The following is a 21,442-nucleotide window of genomic DNA, read 5'->3' on the forward strand; positions in this document are numbered from 1 at the left end:
ATCTGATCATAATAATAGAATAAAAATTGAAAAATAAATATTGAAGAGAACGGGTAGCCTAGAAACAGACCTTATTATAGAATGGTTATATGTTTATGACAAAGATGGTATTACATATCAGGGTGGAAGAAAACATTTCACAGTAAGTGGTGTTAGTGAAACAGAATGTTAACTTAGATTCTTATTCCACAGTGTATGCCAAAATAAATTCCAGAGTCAAATGTTAAAAAAGCACCCTTTCGCAAATATAAAAGAGTGTTAGTGTTTATTAACTAAAGCTTGGAATAAATTACAATGGTAAAAAAAAAGTTTGTCTAAGTAAACTTTCCCTTACAAAGACCTCCATGAAGACACAGATGTGAGAGTTGACTTATCATTGGCCTCTGTATACAGTAATTGGGGAAGGCTCTAACAAGTCCTCAAAAAGTGAATGAAAACAAGAATTTTAAAAGAGAATATTGCTGTCATTTTTAAATGACAAATTTAAATAATTTTTTTCTTATTAAAATTAATTGAATGATGAGAAATTTCATTAAGACCAATTAGTTGGGCAAGTATGTGAACAAAACTTCACAGTGGAGAGAATACAAAGCTAATGAACCTTTGAAAAAACGTTGACGGTTTATAACAAAGAATTGTCTATTACCTGTCAAATAATAAGATTTTTTAAATGAAAATATTCAATGCTGGCTTGGGTAGAAAGTGTAATAGATCACCTCACACAGTTGGGAGGAATTAATACCAATTTCTTTGAAACTTTTCAAAATTTTCATTCTACATACATCGCCTTAAAAATATTGCCCACTTTTAACCCTGTAATCAAGCTCCAGAGAATATATCTTAAAGGAATTATCAGCTAGAAAGAATTAAAATCATGCAAAAGTGATCATCATAGACCCATAGATACTAGCAATCATTTGGAATTACATGCCCAACACTAGGAAATGGGTTTTAAAATTTGTTATTTCTATAACAACTTTAAAACATCATTGGGAAATAATTATTGTAAAAGATACTCTAAGAAGACAAATTATGTTGTGATGGCAAAAATAAAAATATGCATTGAAAACAGAACCAGGATTATATACTCACTAACGTTTACTGCAGGGATGGGAGTGTCTGTGTTGTACCAAGGTCACCTCATCTACCTTCATACTAAGCCTAGGACACTCATAGTTATCAGTCCCATTGAACACATCCGATACACACAAAGTTTCTGAGCTAATGCACAGTATTCTATACCAAGCTGGCTGCTCCATCACCTATGCGTTTAATATCTTTTAAAATCCTCAACTCAACTTGCTTTTGGGTGGTCACTCTCAAAATCCCTATTTTGGGATTATCTGCATTACCTTTGGGGAGGCTTTGAGCGCTCTTCCCCCCTCCCTCCCTTCTTGTTCCCGGTATCTCCGTATTCGTATTCCACCCACAGTTCTGGGACCCCATTTCTTCCTTGCTCCTTTCTTCCCAGCGCAGGGGACGCAGATCAATCTTGGGAACCCTTCCCCTCCCCTGGGTGAGGCGACCTTCAAGAGACAGGTGTCCGCGGGGAAACCCAAGGGCATTGGCCGGGTTCGTCCTGGAGTCCGGAGGTCAGGAGGCCATGGGAAGCAGCGTTCAGACTCTGGGACCAACGCCCCTGGGGGTGCGCGCGCGTAGCCTGGGGCACCAAGCCACCAGACGGTCACTGACAACAGTGATTTTGTAGCTGATGGAAACTGGCCCTGGAAAAAAGCGAGTGCTGATGAAAGAGTTGAGGTCAACATTCACTGCTGTGTCTTGGGGCGACGTGGGGCGGGGGGTGAGCAAGTGATTCTGGAGAGATCATATTCGAAACAGGTCATCTGGAGCACAGATTACGTGTCCGGTTGGGGACCAGCTGCTCTTGCGGTTCCTGGGAATCCGAGGGAATCACTTCTGGGGAGCTTAGGCAACAGTCGCGGTAGCGTGGGTTGGAGGAACGATCAATTTTTCCAAGCTCCTTTGAGAGAAGGGGTGGGGGAAGGTTGCACTTGAATTTGCGTTGTCAGTGCGGAGACTTTTGCATGCACTTATGCAGCCTCCAAGGAGCCCTTCATCTCCCAAGTCCAAATCTTAGGTCCGCTTGGGGAGGTGGTGGTGGGAACAGCGAACCCCCAAATCCGCTTCTTTTTTGTGGCCAATAAAAGGTTGCTTGTAGAACTTGGGGGAACGTGGAGGGAATACAACCAAGACCCTTGCTTGTATTTGACGTTGGAAATCCGACCCCGCGGGAGTCCCAGAACCATTTATTCCAAATCGGAGCGTCTAATGAAGTTTGGGGGTGCGTGAGCGCTTGGTAAAAAGTCTGCGCGGAGCGAGTCCCAAGTTTGCCACTGCGCGCGCGGGGCGGGCAGGGTCCCCAGTGCGCGGCGGTACGCGGGGCTTTGGCCCAGTTCCTGCCTCGCAGGACGCCGCAGTGCCGCCCCGGCCTGGCCCGAACGGTCGGTGCAACTCCGAAACTCGATAGGAGGCAGCAGCTGGTCTCCCACCACCCTAAAAATAATCCTGTTCGGCGACCTGCGTGCTGCGGCCAGGGGAGGAAAGCTGCCGTCCGAGTGAGTGAGTCCATGCCTTTTACGTAACTCTATTCAAAAATCTTGAGCAACTCATGGGAAGCTGGCGATTTTGAGCTAAAATTCCTGCACCCTAAGGGCGCCCGCGTATCTCTCAGGGCTTTGCCTTCGGCTGGCTATTGCTAAGATTTAAGGGACTGGGCCACGCTGGAAGAGAAGAGAGGGGGTGGGGATCAGGTTGCCAGTTTTAAAAACTCTGCTGGCTTCTATTTAAGCCAACCGAAAACAGGGAAAGGTGTTACTAGGTTTTGGGGTTTCTCCCTCCCCCCCCCCCTTTTAGTTCCTGTATTAATCACCAAGTAGCTTTCTATCTGTTTAATTTCTGTTACTCTTTGCTTTTCAGGAGTTCTGTGTCCTGGTTTGAAATTGACATCTTAAGCCAACGTGGGAAGCCGGCGTTTGGAAGGTAGCATGAGTGCACCCGTGGGGGTTTGAAGCCTCGTCAAGCCCAAGGTATTTATTTATTTTTGGCTTCATTTGTTCAGTTTTCATTGCTGAGTGGTTCCAACATTTCCTTTGATGTGCAATATAACTTCTTAGCAGCCCATGAAGACTACATGGCTGGATTCAGAACAAGCAGTAAATCAAGAGTCAGCGGGCATTTTTGCTAATGAAGTTCCTACTCGAATCTGTCACAGCTAACTGACCAGATAGCTAGTTAGAGACGTCTAGCTCTGGTTTTGTGAAGCATCCACTGAATATCTTCAAAGACGTTATTGCAGCTTTGTTTGCAAGTGAGCTCTTCCCTGAAAGTGCTTTTGAGAATGATAAAAACCCTACATTCTTTGAAACGTCACGTTTCTCTCATAACATAACTTGGTTATTCTCTGAATAACTGAAGGATGAATTGTTTTATATGGAAGAATGAAAGCTCTCATGTTGCAGTTAGCATTTTTTTTTCAGGCGTTCCCTGCACTAGAAATAGTCCACAATTGCTATCTGGTGGGTGGGCAGGAAAGAGGTTTCCACATACAGTCTACTTTGAAAGGCTGGCAAAAACAGTGTGCCTGATACACTTTAATACTTTAAAATAGTTTTGGAATTCAATCAGATAACTGTTGCTCTTTTCTTCTACATGATGATAGGTCGATTTCTATGTTCATCAACTAAACCCAAGTTTTGTAACTTCCAGGGGGTGTGGAACTTCCTAAATGCATTTCGAGTAATAAGAATACTGATAACATTATTCTTGCCAGGAAAGCCCAAGTTAGATCATCAAGAAATATTTTTATTTTTATGTTTTCTTTTCTGCAGACTGTCCCTGTAATCAAACTTTCACTTCTGATCTTCAAGTTTAGTTTATTCAGTGAAGTTCTCCAACTCGATCCACCTTCATACAGACACTTGAAGGTTCTTTCAGAGAGTTGATGCTTCTGGGAGGAAACAGTTATGTTTTCCCATCTGACCTCCCTTCCTCATCTCTCTAATTCTGGGGCCTCTATCAGGGCTTAGCTGAACCTAGACAGTTTGAGAGAGGGAAGGGGAAGGAAGGCTGTCAGGTGACAGAGTCACCTGCAAGAGCAGCAGCCCATATCCTTCAGGAAGCATTCCCAACTCAACCTGAGTGTTGAAAGGGAAACCTGAGTTCCACTGGAAATTTAAGAATTAGAGGGCTGGGTGAGTAGCTCGGTAGTAAAGTGCTTGCCCAGTATGCATGAGACACTGGGTTCAAGCTCTAGCACCACAAAGAAAAAAGAAAAGTTAGAAAATGGGATTGAATAACGTATCTTTGATTAAAACAATGATTATCAATCTTTCTGCCATAAGTTTACTCTTTCCTTCTTTGTGTTCATGTTGTTTTTGTCATGTGCACTGGCTGTTAGAACCTGCCACGTGGATAGTGAAGGTTTTGGAGGGGAGAGGCTGAGGGTCAAGGGGAAAGGCTAGAGGAGGAGGCAAAAGAAAAAGTGGAAGACATGGAGTGAAAGATGAGGGACAGTTGGAGGGCCGGGGAATGCAGTTTGAGATGATGGCACAAGAAAAGACTTTACTCTAAATCTCTTTCCACTAAGAGTGGACCTCAGGTTTCCTTTCATCGTGTTCACTAAACAAAGGAAGTGGTTTTTCTTTTTTTAACTAAAATGCCAAATCTACATATTGATTTTTTTTATACTTTATAAAAAAGTATTAAAAAAAATGACCGTTTTGTTTGTTTAAAATAGCTATACAGGGTGTTTCATTGTGACATTTGAGAAGTAGGATTTTAGCTTTTTTCTGTCTATAACAGAAACCTAACATACACATTTGAATTAATAAGTCATCTTGAGTTGTTTTAAAGTACAACTTTTTAAAAGATCTCAATTAGGGAGCACATCAATAATTTATCAAAAAAGGGCTCACAAGAAATAATATGTGAGAGGGATTAATAAATAATCATTTTAGACTATAAGTATGTGGGCTTTCTAATTAGTTGTTATAGTCATGTAATGGTTTATAATTATGCTTTATTAACTATAAATTATGGATGATATTTGACAATAATTTATCTACTATTTCCAATGTTTTCTGTGTAATATTCTTTGGGTTTTTTCCTTAGGAAAAATATTGTTCATGCCCATTGCTAAGTCAATTATCAATAAAAGACAGAAAAGGTTCTACAATAGTTAATCTAATTTTTGATCCTTTTTAATAATCTAACTCAGAATTCGGTGTGACATAAATATGGAAGGAAACAAAATCCAGTGGGGTTAAAATCTGAAACTGCTACCTGTTTTTAACAAGAATAGATAAGATCATTTCTTTAAAGACAGGTTGGAGCTGCATGATGCAGGGGAAGGAACATAGCTCACAAGTCAGACATGGGGGCCTGGATCTTAGGTTCTCCAATGGTTGGCATCTTAGTATCCCTTCTGAACCTCAATATCCTCTGCTGTAAAAAGCAAACAACACCAAAACCATTAATTACATGGTTGTTCTGAGGACCTAAGATCGTGTATACAAATGCCCAGGATTCAGTAGATGCTAAGTAAATAGTAGGCATTATACCAGAGGTTTGTAGAATGCTAAAACTCCCCTTGAAATTCACGGTTGCATTTTGATGGACAGGCCCTTGCTCCTCTGTAGTCTGTGAGAGGAATCTACTTAAAATCTAAGTCCCTCCTTTGCTCAGGAGCCCCAGTGACTCCACTTCTCTCAGTGAAAAAGTCAAAGTCAGGACAGTGACTTAACTAAAAGTGGTCTTGCCCTTGGTTTCCCTTCTGTTCTCAGCTACTTCTATGCTAATGGAATCCAGAATTCCGAATTAAAGCTGTCCCTTTCAAAGCAGGTACAGCACATTTCATTTAAGAGCATTTCTGACTCTGAGACCTAAGCAGTTTCATTAACTTGTCACTTGGGGTGTATTTAATTTGTCTTATTCACTTGAAGTGAATCCCTTGGGGATTACTGTATGGAGCCATGTTGGTCTGCGTATTTGCTATTTTCTGTTATCAATGAAGTATTTCAGTAAATTTTAGCCAACTAAAGTTTAGTAATCATTTTTTCAATGAATGAGCATGGGAAACAATTTGATATTACATCCTTTTGACTTTTCAATCATTGTTTTTCTTTCTCTCATCCTTTTTAAATTTTTTGGTGGCACTGAGGTTTGAATTTAGGACACTGGCACTCTACCACTTGAGCCACAACCCCAGCCCTTTTTTCTTTAGTTGCTTTTTGAATCAGCTCCTGTTTATGCAAGAGCTGAGCTGGACCATGATCTTCATATTTTTGCTTGCTGCATAGCTGGGAAACAGGCTCCTGTCACCACTCACCTTTTATTGGTTGAGATGGGGTCTTGTGAACTGTTTTCCTGGACTGGTCTTGAACTGCAATCCTCCTGATCTTTGCCTCCCAAGTAGCTGGGATTACAGGCCTCTGGTTCCTTCCTTTCTCTTAGCACTCCATAATTTTTTTCTTTTACATCATTTTAATCAGACAGACACTCTTTGGAGGTACCAGGTTATGTAGATAATAGTTATTATACATTTTCCAAATCCTAATAAAATATATTTTCTGTAAAAAAAAAATGTGATGGAAAAGAGGGTTTACAGATTGTATAAAGCCTGTACAAGAAAAATTTAAGTTGTCTTGGTATAGTTTCCCATTTCCTTATTTGTAAAAATAAGGAGGGGTTAATTTTATGACATAATCACCTATTTAAGGCCATAAGTTTCTGAAAGAAAGTTTTTAATAATGAGAGGATCTTTTCTTCCTTTTTCTTTTCTGTTTTAAAGTAGATCATAGAAGAGATGAGCCTTTCATTTTGTGGCAACAACATCTCTTCTTACGATATCTACAATGGTGTGTTACAAAATCCCTGCTTTGTGGATGCCCTCAACCTGGTTCCTCATGTCTTCCTACTGTTCATCACTTTTCCAATATTGTTTATTGGTAAGTAATCTAATGTCTGGTATTATCCCACCTGCTATTTTCTTGTCTTACTCATGGCTGAGATTCAGGATAACATTGTATTAAATTCTCCACTGTGAAAATTGATGTGCAAGTCCGTGAGAAAAGTACAAACAATTTTGTGGTTTTCAGAGGTATATGTTTGGCATATCATGGGCCAAATAGAGGTCACATGTGAGCTCAGCTGCAGTTTTGTTTTTTAAAGAGGGTGAGGGATGTTCTACGAGATAGAGCTAGATTTTGTTGGGTTCTTAGTTCATGCTGCAAGAATGGAATAGGGCTAGGAGCCTCCCTTCAGTGGTCCAGAGAAGCTGGTGTGTTGAGAGAAATGACTCCACCACATTGCCAATCCATTTGCACATTCAAGGACAGATTATTCTGGTCATTAACCTTCCAGAACAGCTCATTCTTCGTGGGGCTGGTGGGAAAGATTCCACAGAGTGACAAGAGCGTGCAGGTTACGTAGGAGTGACAGATTGTGTTTTAGGTAGAAACAATACATGTGACAACTGTTTCGAAACGGTTAGTACAGAGCTTAACTTATTTTTAAGCCACATTTACATGTGTACAAAATATAATTATTTAGGGCTGTTATGTATCATTTGTGTGACTTCCCCAAAACAAACAAAATAGACCCTTTAACTTTTTAAAAATTATGAAATATTTTTGATATCTAAAAGGATTTATATTACTAGAATAAATACCCATTGAACCTACCTCCACTCATCTGAAAGAATGTAAAATAGGAATGAAAGGGGCTCCCTCTGAGTACCATTTCCTGGTCCTGTCCTTCCTGCATTCTTTTTTTTATAACTTGTTACTTTTAGCATGTTAAAAACAGTCACATCAAAAAAGACTTATAGATAAAAATATCATAGATGACATAAGAAAATAGTGTGTGTGTGCATATATATATATATATAATATATACAATATTTACCACTGTTGATATATATTTTTTGGAGCAGTTCAGATGCTCCCTCCTGCATTCTTATCCTTTCACGAGATGTAGCCACTGTTTTGAAATGCTGTGTTCAATGTTCCCATGCATGGTCTTTCATCACAAAAATAAGTAAAAGGATTATTAGACCAGTTTTCTTAAGAAAATGAGCATCATTTAAGAATTTACTTTTTAAAAAGCTTTGCAAATAATTTGTGTGCTTTTAATTATTCATTTAACAAATATGAATTAAGAGGACACCATGTATTTGACATTCTCACAGAAATCAAAGATTATCTGTCATATGTATAAACACCATATTGGGACAGAGTGGCCACGTGTAGAAACACTAGTCATTATTTATGAAGTGTTATTCACAAGGCATTAAGAATGCCCTTAAAAGAAAGTAGAATATGGGTGTTTTTTCCCCTGTGGTTCTACAACTAATAATTCATTTTTTGACATCCAGTTAAGTTGTTGAGAGCCAGGACCATGACATTCCCTTTTTAATCCCAGCACAGAGGCTGGCAACAAGAATATTTAAATAGCGAGGAACTGGAGTGGAGACTGGCAAAGGGACACAGAGAAACATAATGACTGTTCATTTGTGACATCAGCCACTTGAGAAAGGAATTATATGGAAATCCCAAAGTGTCAGTAGCTAAGAAAACTACATTGCAGAAAAGACACAGAATTTCCTGAAAGAGTTTATAGCGTAAGTTCCAATAGAATATGTTAAGTTTAACTTCGGTGAGGACGTACATTTGGAAACAAGGAAGTCATGAATTAATTTTCTTCTCAGATAATGTTTCAGGATACATATCTTTGTATATACATGTATATATCTGTATAGATATAGGTATCTGTGAATTCTTTTCTGCAACATTTCAAGCACAAATCCTCATTCATTCTTGACATATGTTGGACTTTTCTAGGGTCAGAAAATGAGGAAACAAGGGGAACAAAAGAAGATAAAAGTGCATTCTTTCCTAGCACACCATAAGTGAAGTGCTATTATTCTACCTGTGGTTTGGGGAGGAAACCATCAAAATTTTACTATAATGATAATTGAGTTTTTTTCTTCAGTGATGGGCAAAGGTGAACTTGCAATGTTCTCGAACCTGCTTAAAAGCTCAGTGAACAAAACTTTAGCTTTCTTTGAAAGAAGTGTCAGCATGCTGTGGCAATAGTGCTGGTGCAGCCACGGGTAATCACTTCACTTACGTGATACACACGTGACCCAGTGCAGTAGACTCAACTAGCGGTTCCTGTATCCTAGCACCACAAAATGTCTTTTTTGCTAGTTCTTCCCCTCACCCCCAGATTTCGGGCTTTAAAACATTGTAGATACAGAATTTCTTTTGTCATTGCAAGTATTAATCTGTTTTCTTTGAGTGCATCAAAAGGCTGTTAGTAAGAGCTTCTGATTAGCATGAAATAGAACCCTGCGGTTGCTTCCTGAACAGTGTAACAAATGTTAATGTGTTTGCCTAGGCAGTGTTGCAAATTTTAATTGAAATTGTCATTTTTTTTACTATAATGAAAATAGCTCAGAATTTCCCTGTTATCCTAGGAAGCATTAACTTTTCAGGAACCTCCCCAAAGCATATGATAATGTAAATTATATCCATGGTTATAATTGATTCTTTCACTTACCTCTGTTTTTACTTTTCTCTCCCTCTCTCTCTCTTTTTTTCAGGGTGGGGGAGCCAAAGCTCAAAAGTGCAAATTCATCACAACACATGGCTTCATTTTCCTGGTCATAACCTGAGATGGATTCTGACGTTTGCTCTCCTGTTTGTGCATGTTTGTGAAATTGCAGAAGGCATAGTGTCAGACTCGTAAGTGACACAATTTCTTTAACATCTTTACAGTATATCAATTGGACACTGATCTTCCTAGTAGCTAAGAGAACACAAATTGCCTTTAATGTTTGAGACATAACTCATTAGGACCAGAATTTGCCACCCACTTTATGTGATAGTCATGTATTTTGTGATACTGCATAATTTCTCTAATAACACAATTTCACATCTCTGTGACTTGTGCACATTCATTTCTTTTCAAAGATATTGAGGATAGATCCATAAATGAAGGCAAAAGAAGGTAGAAAATCAGGATTTGCCTTTAACCTAAGTTTTTAAGAGAATTCTGTCCTTCTTATGAAAATTTGTATTAGACAAACATAATGAATTGTATTGATCAAGTTGAACATAAGCTGGGGGAAATAGTTTTCTAACTATTCCTTGCTTCCTTCCTTCCTTCCTTCCTTCCTTCCTTTCTTCTTCCCTCCCACTTCCCTCCCTCCTTCTCTCTCTTCCTCTCTTCCTTCCTTCTTCACTATTTATCCCAGGCTGCTCTGGGATTCATAGATCTTCCTGTTTTGACCCCCCAAATGATGGGATTATAGGTGTGCCACTGCACCAGCTACAAAGGCTTTTATAATTGATTATTAAACATCTTCACAATCTACACATCCCCACTGAAACTGTTTAGGCTCCTTTCTCCACTCTACTTGTCCTCATAAAATCTTACTTGGCCATACAAACATCCTAAAAATTATTTTCTACCTCTCAATCACCATCACCCTCACACACTAATACTATTAAAGTTTTGCCTATTCTAACAATTAACCTTTTCCAAATGTATTATTTCCTTATGTTACTGCTGTCCAGGCATGGGTCAGGCCTTTATCATGTCACATGTCCCATATGCAGCATCATTTCCTGACTATGTCTCCTCCTTCCACTTCCTCCCACCACAGTTCATATATTGCCTACAAAGTCTATCATCTGCATTAGTACAGAAGGATCCATTCAAAACACACACGGGACCAACCTCTCACCTATTACAGTATTACAGTGTTTTCTGCAAGTAGACTTTCCCACTCCTTACTGTGGCATACCAAGCTTTTCATGATAGCTTAAGTTATCTTAGACTTCCTAGTTCAAGAAGATCAAACTACTTAGAATTGTGAACATGTTGCATTGTCTCATGTTTCTTTGCATTTACACCTTCTGTTCTTTGTCTATAAAGTGCTGGACTACCACCTTGACCTGGGCATTCTTTTTTTGAATTTCAATCCTCACAGTCAACCATACCACTTCTGAATTACTTCCTCAAATGTTGCCCTTCCCCCAGTCTTCAACTAGTCCTCTGTTCTCTATATTATTTATGTAATTTTGTCATTTGAGAAAAGGTAAATGCTTTCCCATTTGGCATTGGTAATACAGATGGACTTGAGGTCTTTCTACCATGCATCACAATAAAACCCAGTCTTATAGTTGTGCTGAATTGCTTACAATACCCTGCATCATATCTGGATCCTATGTCTGGAACTGTCTTCCTTCCTTTGTCCTCTTAGTATCCTCACTCTTCAGACTCAGTTTAGCAGTCACTTCCTCCATAAAGCTTTCTCTGTCCCAAACACCAGCCCTGGGTGCTCCTAGTCTCTTCACCTGTGTTGTAATTTGCTATGTGCTATTGATGGCTCCAGTGGACTCCTGACTTTGTGACCAAAGATGCTGTATCTTATTTATGGTTACATCCCCCTGTCTGGACCAGCCAATATAGTTGCCTTGAGTAAATTAACGATAATGGAGAAACCACTGAAAGCCACAGAATTTAAGAACGCTGTCAAAGAAATGAGCATCCTCCTTAAATTCTTTAGATTTCAGATTCATTTGTTTTCATTTGTGTTAATCGTTAAATTGTTTCGGCAGTTCTTTCTTGCTGAATAATACGTATATATGCAATGTATATAGATATGTGATTCTATATATATATTATATATATGTTATATATATATTATATATATGCTTATATATATTTTTTGTGGCACTGGGGTTTGAACTCAGAGTCTCATGCTTGCTAGGTAGGCACCATACCACTCGAGCCATGCCCCCAGCTCTTGTATATTTTAGTTATCCTGAGTAGCTGGGATTATAGGTGTGTGTGACCATGCCTTTGTTAGAAGCATTTAAAGAACTGGTTAGTTTGCCCATACCTCTGTGTTAGGATAAACCCTTCAGCAGAATGTGTCACCACGACCTTGTCTCCCCTTATATATTCTCTTAGCACCCACTATTGCATTCAGTGTTTTAAACATAGCTGGGAGTGAACTTTAATAAAAAAATGTAAACAAAATGAGAAATTCTCTGCTTTAGACACTGACTCCATTGCGCTCTCCACAGACGGCGGGGGTCCAGGCACCTGCACCTCTTCATGCCTGCCGTGATGGGGTTTGTTGCCACTACAACATCCATCGTGTACTATCACAACATTGAAACATCGAATTTCCCTAAATTACTCTTAGGTAAGTATGACCCCAAGGTTTTTATTCCCCAAAGAGCTTTTTCTTTTGTCTCTTTCCACACACTAAATATATCCAAGTAGGTAGAGAGTGGGGGAAGCACAATAACTAATCTTCCAATAATTAATCTCAATAAATGTGGGCTCAAAGAGAAGCTGAGATGCTCCAGGCTGTTAAAATCCCCAGTCCTCCAGGACATCTGTTTTCTAACAAATGCCCCTCATGGTGTGGCAGGAAAACTATCAGGAACGAGCCTTAGGGCTCGTAGAATTTGTACCCTAAGAATTGGTGTCACAAAAGAGCACTTCCCTATGCTGCCTGTGACCAAACCATTTCTTCCTGTGCCATGTATTTCTCCCTGGTTTGGAGTCCCAAGGCATCTTCCAAAGACCCACGCTTTTGTGGATGCTGGGGGAACACCACATTTGTTCAGAACTGCTTTGGAGGCATTAGAAGTCTCTGTGCAGCACAGAGTGCAGAGGTGTATGCAGTCTCAAGAAGCAGGACCTAGGCTGAAATAATATCTCATTCCAACGAGTTGCATTCAGTTTTGTGACTCATCCTGGTGTTCCTCAGTTTCAATTTCCTGAACACAGCTGAGATGAAAGTATAGATCATGGATCAGGGATTAATTTCAGGGGCCTGTGAACCTTGTAAAGTTGTAGACAGAATTGTGTATGAGTGTGTGTGTGTGTGTGTATATATATGAGTGTGGGAGAGTGTGTATGTGTGTGCATGTGTATATGTGTGAGTGTGTGTGAATGAATTCTTACAACTGCCTGAGTTTCACAGATTTCGTTTAATTGTCACATGATGAAAACCATGTTGACTACTGATAGAAAAATTAGGAAAAGAAAGAGTTAAAGCATACAAATAATGTTTTATTTATTTGTCAAGAGACTATTAATGTTTAAAATGGGTGCATGGGAATACTGATCAATTCTATGTTGTTTCACGTTATAAGATTGGGCATAGGCTATCTAATAAAAAAGATAGGGTTAAATATATAACTTTAAATGCTTGTCAAAATCTGAATTGATAAATAGACAAAATTATGGGCAGATCTTGTCATAGCAATCTGAATATGCATAAAAGGAGTGAAATTGACAAGTGGCAGTAGGAAAAAAATGGGGACAGGGATTGTAGACATATCTGAAAAGTGAATGGTGCTAAAGAACTTACAAGATGGAAAGGAAAGCACATTTTAATAACTTGCAGGAAATTGAATGTGAATCTAGGTACAATTTTTATGAGATATAAGACAGGGCATAATTTGACCATATTTCTAGAAGGATCTATAGAGATAAGAGAGTTGAACTTTCTTATTATTTTAGGAGAGAAAAACTTGAACCTAGAAATATCACTCATTTTGAGATCATGAAACTGGTAATTTGATTCCAGCATTTTATTATGCAAGTCACCAAACCTGCAGAAAACTGAGAGATTTATGTGACTACCCACTTACCCATCACCTGAGATTCTTCAATTTATGCTTTATTATATTTCTTTTATCACACATCTCTATCTTTCCATTCTCCTATTCATCCACCATTCCGTCTTAGTTTAGATGCGTTTTGAAGTAAGTTGCAGATTCAAGTGTGTTTTCAGCCCTGAACATTTCACCATGCATATGTGGAAATATTAACTGGAGTTAGAATATTTGCTTATAGTTATTCTCATGAAATAAAATTTGCATACCCGAAGCAAAGAAACCTGAATTTGCTAAATGCATACTCTTTAGTGACGCTACCAAAACAGAGCAATAACCATATGTGTTTTTTCTGCTCCTTCCCAAGTTGTTCCCACCGTTCCCTGCACAAGGAAACATCTGCACACAGGCTGCATCTTTTCCAAATTTCCCCCACCATAGATAGGCCTATCTGTTCTACAATCTCACATAAATTGAATCAAATAATTTAAGCAATTTTATGTAAGGCTTCTCTCTCTGTGCATGTTTTTTTACAGCATGAATATTTTCTTCTGGTACTTGTTGGATAGTGGTCTAGTATATGAATATGTTACCATTTTTTCCTTTTCTTCATGGACACTTGAGTGTTTCTAGGTTTGGGCTATCATGAAAAGAAAATGCTGCTACCAATGTTCTTGTGCAAGTCTTTTTGTATTTATTTGTTTTGTGTAAATACCTCAGAGTTAAATTTCTGTGTCTTGGGTTAAGTAAATAAATGCTTGTATCTGTAAGACACCAGAGTGGTTGTACCATTTTATATTTTCACTAACACTATATAGAAGTTCCAGTTCCATTTGTCCCCAGGGTTTGGTGATCTTGGTCTGTCTAATTTAGCCATGCTGGTGGGCTGTAAAAATAACATAATGTGTTTTGAATTTGTGTTTCCCTGATGACTAATGATATAGGACTTTTTGATAAATTTATTGGCCATTTGTTTTCTTTACGAAGTAGCTTTTGAAACTTTCCCCATTTGAAATACTAAGTTGCATTTTATCATTACTTTGTAGGAATATTTTGTATATACTAAAATACTAGTACTTCACTAGATAGGTGTTTTCCTCCTGGTCTGTGACATTCAAATTCTTTTATTTAACAGGGTGTTTTGTGAACAGAAGGTTTTAATTTCGATATAGTAGTTTATCATTTTTTCTTGTGTTCAGTTATGGCTTTCTGTGTCTTAAGTAATCTTTTAATTTCTTCTGCTTTTCTTTAGAAGTTTTATTGCTGCAAGAACTTTGGTCCATTTTAAAGTAATGGTGTATGTGATGTAAGGCAGGTATCAGGTTTTTTTTATTACAAGCAGATATCCATCTGTTTCACAACCATTTGTGGGATAGACTTTCCATTTATCAAGCAGACTGCTTTGGTAGTCTATTAAAAATTAATTTGGATTATTATTTATTGTGATCTATTTCTTGGCTCTACTTTCTGTTCTTTGATCTACTCATGGTTTTGATGATTGCCTTTTTTGTGTTGATCACTGTAGTTTTGGAGTTTAAGAGGTCATGTATTCCAAGTTACACATTTTTTGCTCTTCTCTAAAGACTGCTTTGGATATTCTTGTTCCTTTGCATTTCTAGATACAGTGTAGATTCAGGCTAACAATTTGTATAAAAAAATATCCTGGTGGGATTATGTTGGGATTTCAGCAACCATGTGGAACACAGTGGGAAAGAATTTGCATCTTGATAGCATGGAATCTCAAACCGTTCTCCATTTATATGGGTCTTTTCTCAGCTCCTTACCCATATTTTGTATTTTCCAGTATAGAGGTCTTGCACATGTTTTAAATTTATCACCAGTTTCTTTTTCCTGTTGATATTATAAGGGGAATTGTATTTCAGATTTCACTTTCCAAGAATTTCTGCCATTGTATAAAATACAATTGATTTGGAATATCAACCTTGCAGCTTGTCATCTTGGAAATTCAATTATTACTTCTAGTTACTGTGTTGCCATACTCTTAAGATTTTCTGTGTAAACCAATATACTTTTACAAAGGGACACACTTTTTTTCTTTCCAAGCTTTTTATGCTTTTTTTCTCTTTTCTGGTGATATTTCCCTAGTTAGTACCTCCCATAAAATGCCAGATAAGATGTGGTAAGAGTGAAATCCTTCTCTAGTATCTGATTTTATAGGAAAAACAGTTGTTCTTTCATAAGTAATTATAATGTTGCTTGTAGATTTTTCATAGAACACTTTTATCTAGTTGGACTTCTGTTTAAAACTTTATCATAGTATTTTTAAAAATCACGAATAGGTGTTGAATTGTATTTAATGTCTTTTTTTTCCTCCATCTTCTGGTGGCAAATTGCACTGACCCATTAAAGAGGCAATAAGCAATGTATTCCTGGGATTAACTATGCACACTCATGATATTACACATGCTAGATTTTACTTGTCCCGACTTTTCACATCTAAGTGGTAAGGGATATTGATTTGTTATTTTCTTGCAATATCTTTGCCAGATTTTCATAGTTTGAGTTATACTGGCTTCATAAAATGATTTCCAAAGTGTTTGTGCTTTGATTTTTGAAAGAGTGTGTGAAATTTTATTTATTTTCAGTGTTGAGTATGATTCACCACCTGAGTGTATGGAGTTTTGACTAAGGGAGAATTAAAAGAAATTGAATTAAGTTTTTTATTAGGTATCTCTTTTTATGTCAGTTTTGGTAAGTTGACATTTTCAGGCAGTTTTCTATTTTATCTGAGTTTTTGGATATGTTGTCAAAGAATTTTCCATGATAGTTCCAAGCTATCCTTTCAACATAAGTAGAATATGTAAGAATAGCTCCTTCTTCATTCCTAATATTCGTCATCTGTACACTCCTTTTCTTGATCAATCTAGCTTGGGACTTACCATCTTTTTTGAAAAAATCTATATTCTAAACAGGTATACTTCTTTTCTAATCTGGATTAATTTTATTCTTTGATCCTGTTCTCCTAGCTTTTAAAGTAGAAATGTAGGCCACTGATTGTATGCCTTTTCTAAGAAAATAAAAATCTAAAACTGAAAACTTTTCTCCTAAGTCTTCCTTTAGCTGAATTCCTTAATATAAAACTATGTAGCATTTTCTCTGTAATTTACTTGAAATTTTTTCCAATTTACCTAGAATTTCTTCTTTAATGTGTGGATCACTTGAAATACATTGTTTAGTTTCCAAATATTTGGTGACTTATAGATATCTTGTTGTACAGAAAGACTCAAAGGTTACCTCTATGATCTCTTTGCCTTCTGTTCAGGTCCTATGTGATGTTCTTCACGTGAGTGTGAGTGGGACCTGTGCCTTGCTTCTAACCAATAGGGTATGTCAAGGATGAGAGTTCCAGTTAGCTGAGGCATTGTTGAGATGCCTGTCAACACTCGGATTGTTGCCTGGTCAGAACCTGAAGCAGAGACATAGTTAACTCACGCTTTGGACTTGTGACCCAGAGAACCTGTGAGATGTTAAATACATGATGCTTTAAGTTGCTAAGTTTGTTGTAGTTCAATAAGCAGCAATAGAAAGCTAATAGACTTATTGTTCTTGTTGCTGCTTTGATGTTTCTGAAACAGGATCTCATGTAGACCAGGTTGGCCTGAACCTCATGATTCTCCTGCCTTAGTATCCCAAGTGCTGGGATTACAGGTGTGAGCCATCACACTCTTGATTTTAAATTTAATTACATAGTTATCAGAATGTGATAATATGCTATATGATTTCTGTTATCTTAGTCTTATTGCTCCTTGCTTCTTGAGTGAGCGCATGGTCTATATCACTACCAAAAGCATCTAAAAGATGTTGGCTTTTTTTTTTTTGGTGGGACTGAGGTTTGAACTCAGGGCTTTGGACCTGCAAAACAGGCACTTTACCACCTGAGCCACACCTTCAGTCCATTTTGCTTTGATTATTTTGGAGATGGAATCTCATGAACTAATTTCCTAGGTTGGCCTCAAAAATCTCCCAATCTCAGCCTCCCAAGTTGCTAGGATTATAGGCATGAACCCCTGGCACCTGGCTTGGTTGTATTTTTATTTGCATTTGGTAAAACATCAAATAATTAAAGATGGTTGATAGTGTACAGATCTTGCAAGCCTTCACCAGGCATATGCACATATGATGCATCGTTCTAAAAAACTGACCCTTTGTCATTATTTTTTACTTCTGATAATACTCTGTCTTGAAGTCTAATTGGTTTGGTAGGCATATGGCTGCTCTAGATTTCCTATGTTTGCTGCTACCATTTTATATGTTCTTCCATTACTTACTTTCAATCTACTATTTCCAATATTTAAGGTGACTCTCTGTGAACAATATACCGTTTGGCCTGTTTTCTTTTTCTAAGTCCATTCTGATCATTTATGTATTTTAAGCTAAAACAAGATATATGTTGAGTTCAAATACCAATGTGCACTTTTTTACTAAGGAAGCTGTGATCACTCTTAACGTTTGTGACTCTGAAAAGTGTTGTCTAAACTGGATTGCCTTAAGTGTATTTTAGATTTCTTCTTTCTTATCCTATATTCATTTGTAATGACCTTTATTTTAAACTCAAAACAGACTGAATCCATGCCAACAGATTTCTAGGAATGTCTCTGCTTCTAAAAAGTCATATTTACTGGAAAGTGCTGGCCAAGGTTATGACATGGTGTAGATTACTGGCCTAACCACTCGAGGTCTGGGTTTGTTCTGTGGGATCATTGTTCTCTGTGCTTTGCAGATGGGTGTGGTGTCTTATATGATTTTCATGAGAAAAGTTATTTAATATTTGAATGTGGACCTGTAAAACAGAAACAGCTACATAAATCTCATGATAATTCCAGGGAGATCCCATTAGACACACACCAGGGAGTTACCACACTCTTACCTTTATTGGCTAAGTTACACAGACATCAAGTTCTGAGTTCTTCATATAATCAGGGCTCTTGAAAACAAGATCGAGATATAGCTACTTTAAAGACCTATAGAATTGCACATAAATTCTGAAGAATATAGATTATACTTATTTGAAAGTCCCTTACAACTTCCCATCTGATCTATCACATGTGATTAGAATGGAAGTCTTCACAAATTTTAGATACATATGACCATCCAAAACTGAACCAAGAGGATATTAACCACCCAAGCAGATCTATCACACACAATGAAATTGAAGCAGCATAGAGTCTCCCCAAAAAGAAAAGTATAGGACCTGTTGGATTCTCCACTGAATCTGTCAGACTTTTAAAGAACTAATACCAACCCTCCTTAAACTTTTGCATGAAATAGAAAGGACTGGAACACTGCCTAACTCATTCTATAAAGCCAGTATTACATTCATCCTCAATCAGACAAGGACACATCCAAAAAAAGAGAACCACAGGCCAATTTCCTTAATGAATATTGATGCAAAAATCCTTAATAAAATAATGACAAACCAAATCCAATAACATGTCAGAAAGATCATTCACCATGACCAAGTCGGGTTCATCCCAGGGATGCAGAGTTGGTTCAACATACACAAATCATTTAATGTAATGCAGCATATTAGCAGAAGCAAAGGCAAAAACCACCTGATCATCTCAATAGATACAGAAAAAGTCTTCAATAAAATTCAACACCATTTCATGATAAAAGCTCTGATGAAATTAGGAATAGAAGGAATATACCCCAACATAATAAAAGATATATATGACAAACCTATAGCCAACATCATACTTAACAGGGAAAACCTGAAATCATTTCCTCTAAAGTGAGGAATGAGACAAAGGTGCCCACTCTTTCCACTCCTATTCAACAGAGTTCTGGAATTTCTAACCAGAAAAAAAAGGCAGAAAGAAGAAATAAAAGGAATATAAATAGGTAAAGAAGAAGTCAAAATATCCCTATTCGCAGATGACATGATCTTATACCTAAATGATCCAAAAAACTCCACAAAAAACTGGACACCATAAACAACTTCAGCAAAGAAGCAGGATACAAAATCAACTTACAAAAAATCTGTATCCTTTCTAAACACCAACAATGAACAAATTGAGAAAGAATATAGGAAAACAGTTCCATTTACAATAGCTTCAAAAAAATCAAATACCTAGGAATAACCTTAACAAAAGATGTAAATGACCTTTATAGGAAAAGTACAAACCATTGAAGAAAGAAATCGAAGAAGACTGCAGAAGATGGAAAGATCTCCCGTGCTCATGGGTTGGCAGAATCAGCATAGTAAAAATGGCTATATTACCAAAAGCATTCTACATGTTCAACGCAATTCCCATCAAAATCCCAATGACATTCATCACACAGATTGAAAAATTAACTCTAAAGTTCATTTGGAAACACAAAAGACTGCGAATAGCCAAGGCAATACTGTGCAAAAAGAGCAATGCTGGAGGTATCACAATACCTGACTTCAAACTATGCTACAGAGCCGTAGCAATAAAAACAGCATGATACTGGCACAAAAACAGATATGAAGACCAGTGGAACAGAATAGAGAACCCAGATATGAATCCATGTGGCTACACCCACCTAATTTTTGACAAAGGTGCCAAAAACATGCAATGGAGAATAGACAGCCTCTTCAACAAATGTTGCTGGGAAAAGTGGCTATCTGCCTGCAGAAAACTGACACTAGATCCCTGCCTGTCACCCTGTGCTAGTATCAACTCAAAGTGGATTAAGGACCTTAATATCAGACATGAAACCTTGAAGCTAGTACAGGAAAAAGCAGGGAATACACTGGAAGCCATAGATATAGACAAGGACTTCCTCAGTAGAATACAACTGGCTCAGCAACTAAGAAAGGACAGACAAATGGGACTACATGAAATTAAATAACTTTTGAACAACAAAAGAAATGACCTCTAAGTTGAAGAGACCACCCACAGAGTGGGAGAAAATCTTTGCTAGTTATACATCAGACAAGGGACTGATAACCAGAATATACAGAGAGCTCAAAAAACTAAACTCCACCAAAATCTATGACCCAATAAAGAAATGGGCAACTGAACTGAACAGAACTTTTTCAAATGCGGAAGTCCAAATGGCCAAAAAACACATGAAAAAAATTTTCACGATCACTGGCCATAAAGGAAATGAAAATCAAAACCACACTAAGATTCCACCTCACTCCTGTTAGAACACTACCAACAACAACTGTTAGTGAGGATGTGGGCTAAAGTGGAAAAGAATCAAAGTCAGGCTTCAGTGCTTTGAAGAATTAATACAAAATGAGAACATGGAGGTGTCAAGGAAAAGCTACTCTTTCAAGAAGTTTCATTGAGGGAGGAAGGAGTTAAAGGGTTGATAATTAAAAGCGATAAAAGCGAGAGCACACAAGGAAGGGGTGAGGATAGGTAAGACACCTAAAAAACTAGCTAGCATATGTTGCCCTTAACGCAGAGAAACTAAAGCAGATACCTTAAAGCAACTGAGGCCAGTAGGAAGAGGGGAACAGGTACTAGAGAAAAGGTTAGATCAAAAAGAATTAACCTAGAAGGTAATACACACGCACAGGAAATTAATGTGAGTCAACTCCCTGTCTAGCTATCCTTATCTCAACCAGCAAAAACCCTTGTTCCTTCCTATTATTGCTTATACTCTCTCTACAACAAAATTAGAAATAAGGGCAAAATAGTTTCTGCTGGGTATTGAGGGGGGGGAGAGGGAGGGGGTGGAGTGGGTGGTAAGGGAGGTGGTGGGGGCAGGGGGAGAAATGACCCAAGCCTTGTATGCACAGATGAATAGTAAAAGAAAAATGAAAAAAAAAATAAAATAAA

At 37.8% G+C, this 21,442-nt stretch overlaps 1 protein-coding gene across 16 annotated transcripts in view; it reads left to right on the forward strand.

Annotated features, from left to right (window-relative positions):
- The first annotated feature begins 1,498 nt into the window (after window positions 1-1,498).
- The window catches only part of Abcc9 (ATP binding cassette subfamily C member 9), a 135,159-nt gene continuing 115,215 nt past the window's right edge, over window positions 1,499-21,442 (forward strand). For 4 of the 16 annotated variants that reach the window (XM_074075897.1, XM_074075898.1, XM_074075896.1 and 1 more), the window contains exons 1-5: window positions 1,837-2,580; window positions 2,938-3,047; window positions 6,812-6,965; window positions 9,623-9,764; window positions 12,117-12,238. In XM_074075897.1, the coding sequence (XP_073931998.1) occupies window positions 6,824-6,965; window positions 9,623-9,764; window positions 12,117-12,238 (406 nt within the window). In that variant the 5' untranslated portion in view covers window positions 1,837-2,580; window positions 2,938-3,047; window positions 6,812-6,823. Of the gene's footprint in view, window positions 1,759-1,834; window positions 2,581-2,937; window positions 3,048-6,808; window positions 6,966-9,622; window positions 9,765-12,116; window positions 12,239-16,988; window positions 17,011-21,442 lie in introns of those variants that run through there. The other 12 variants (XM_020160476.2, XM_074075899.1, XM_074075901.1 and 9 more) reach the window with 9 other exon arrangements.

Source organism: Castor canadensis, chromosome 6 (genome assembly GCF_047511655.1).
Source record: "Castor canadensis chromosome 6, mCasCan1.hap1v2, whole genome shotgun sequence".
NCBI classification, from domain to species: Eukaryota; Metazoa; Chordata; class Mammalia; order Rodentia; family Castoridae; genus Castor; species Castor canadensis.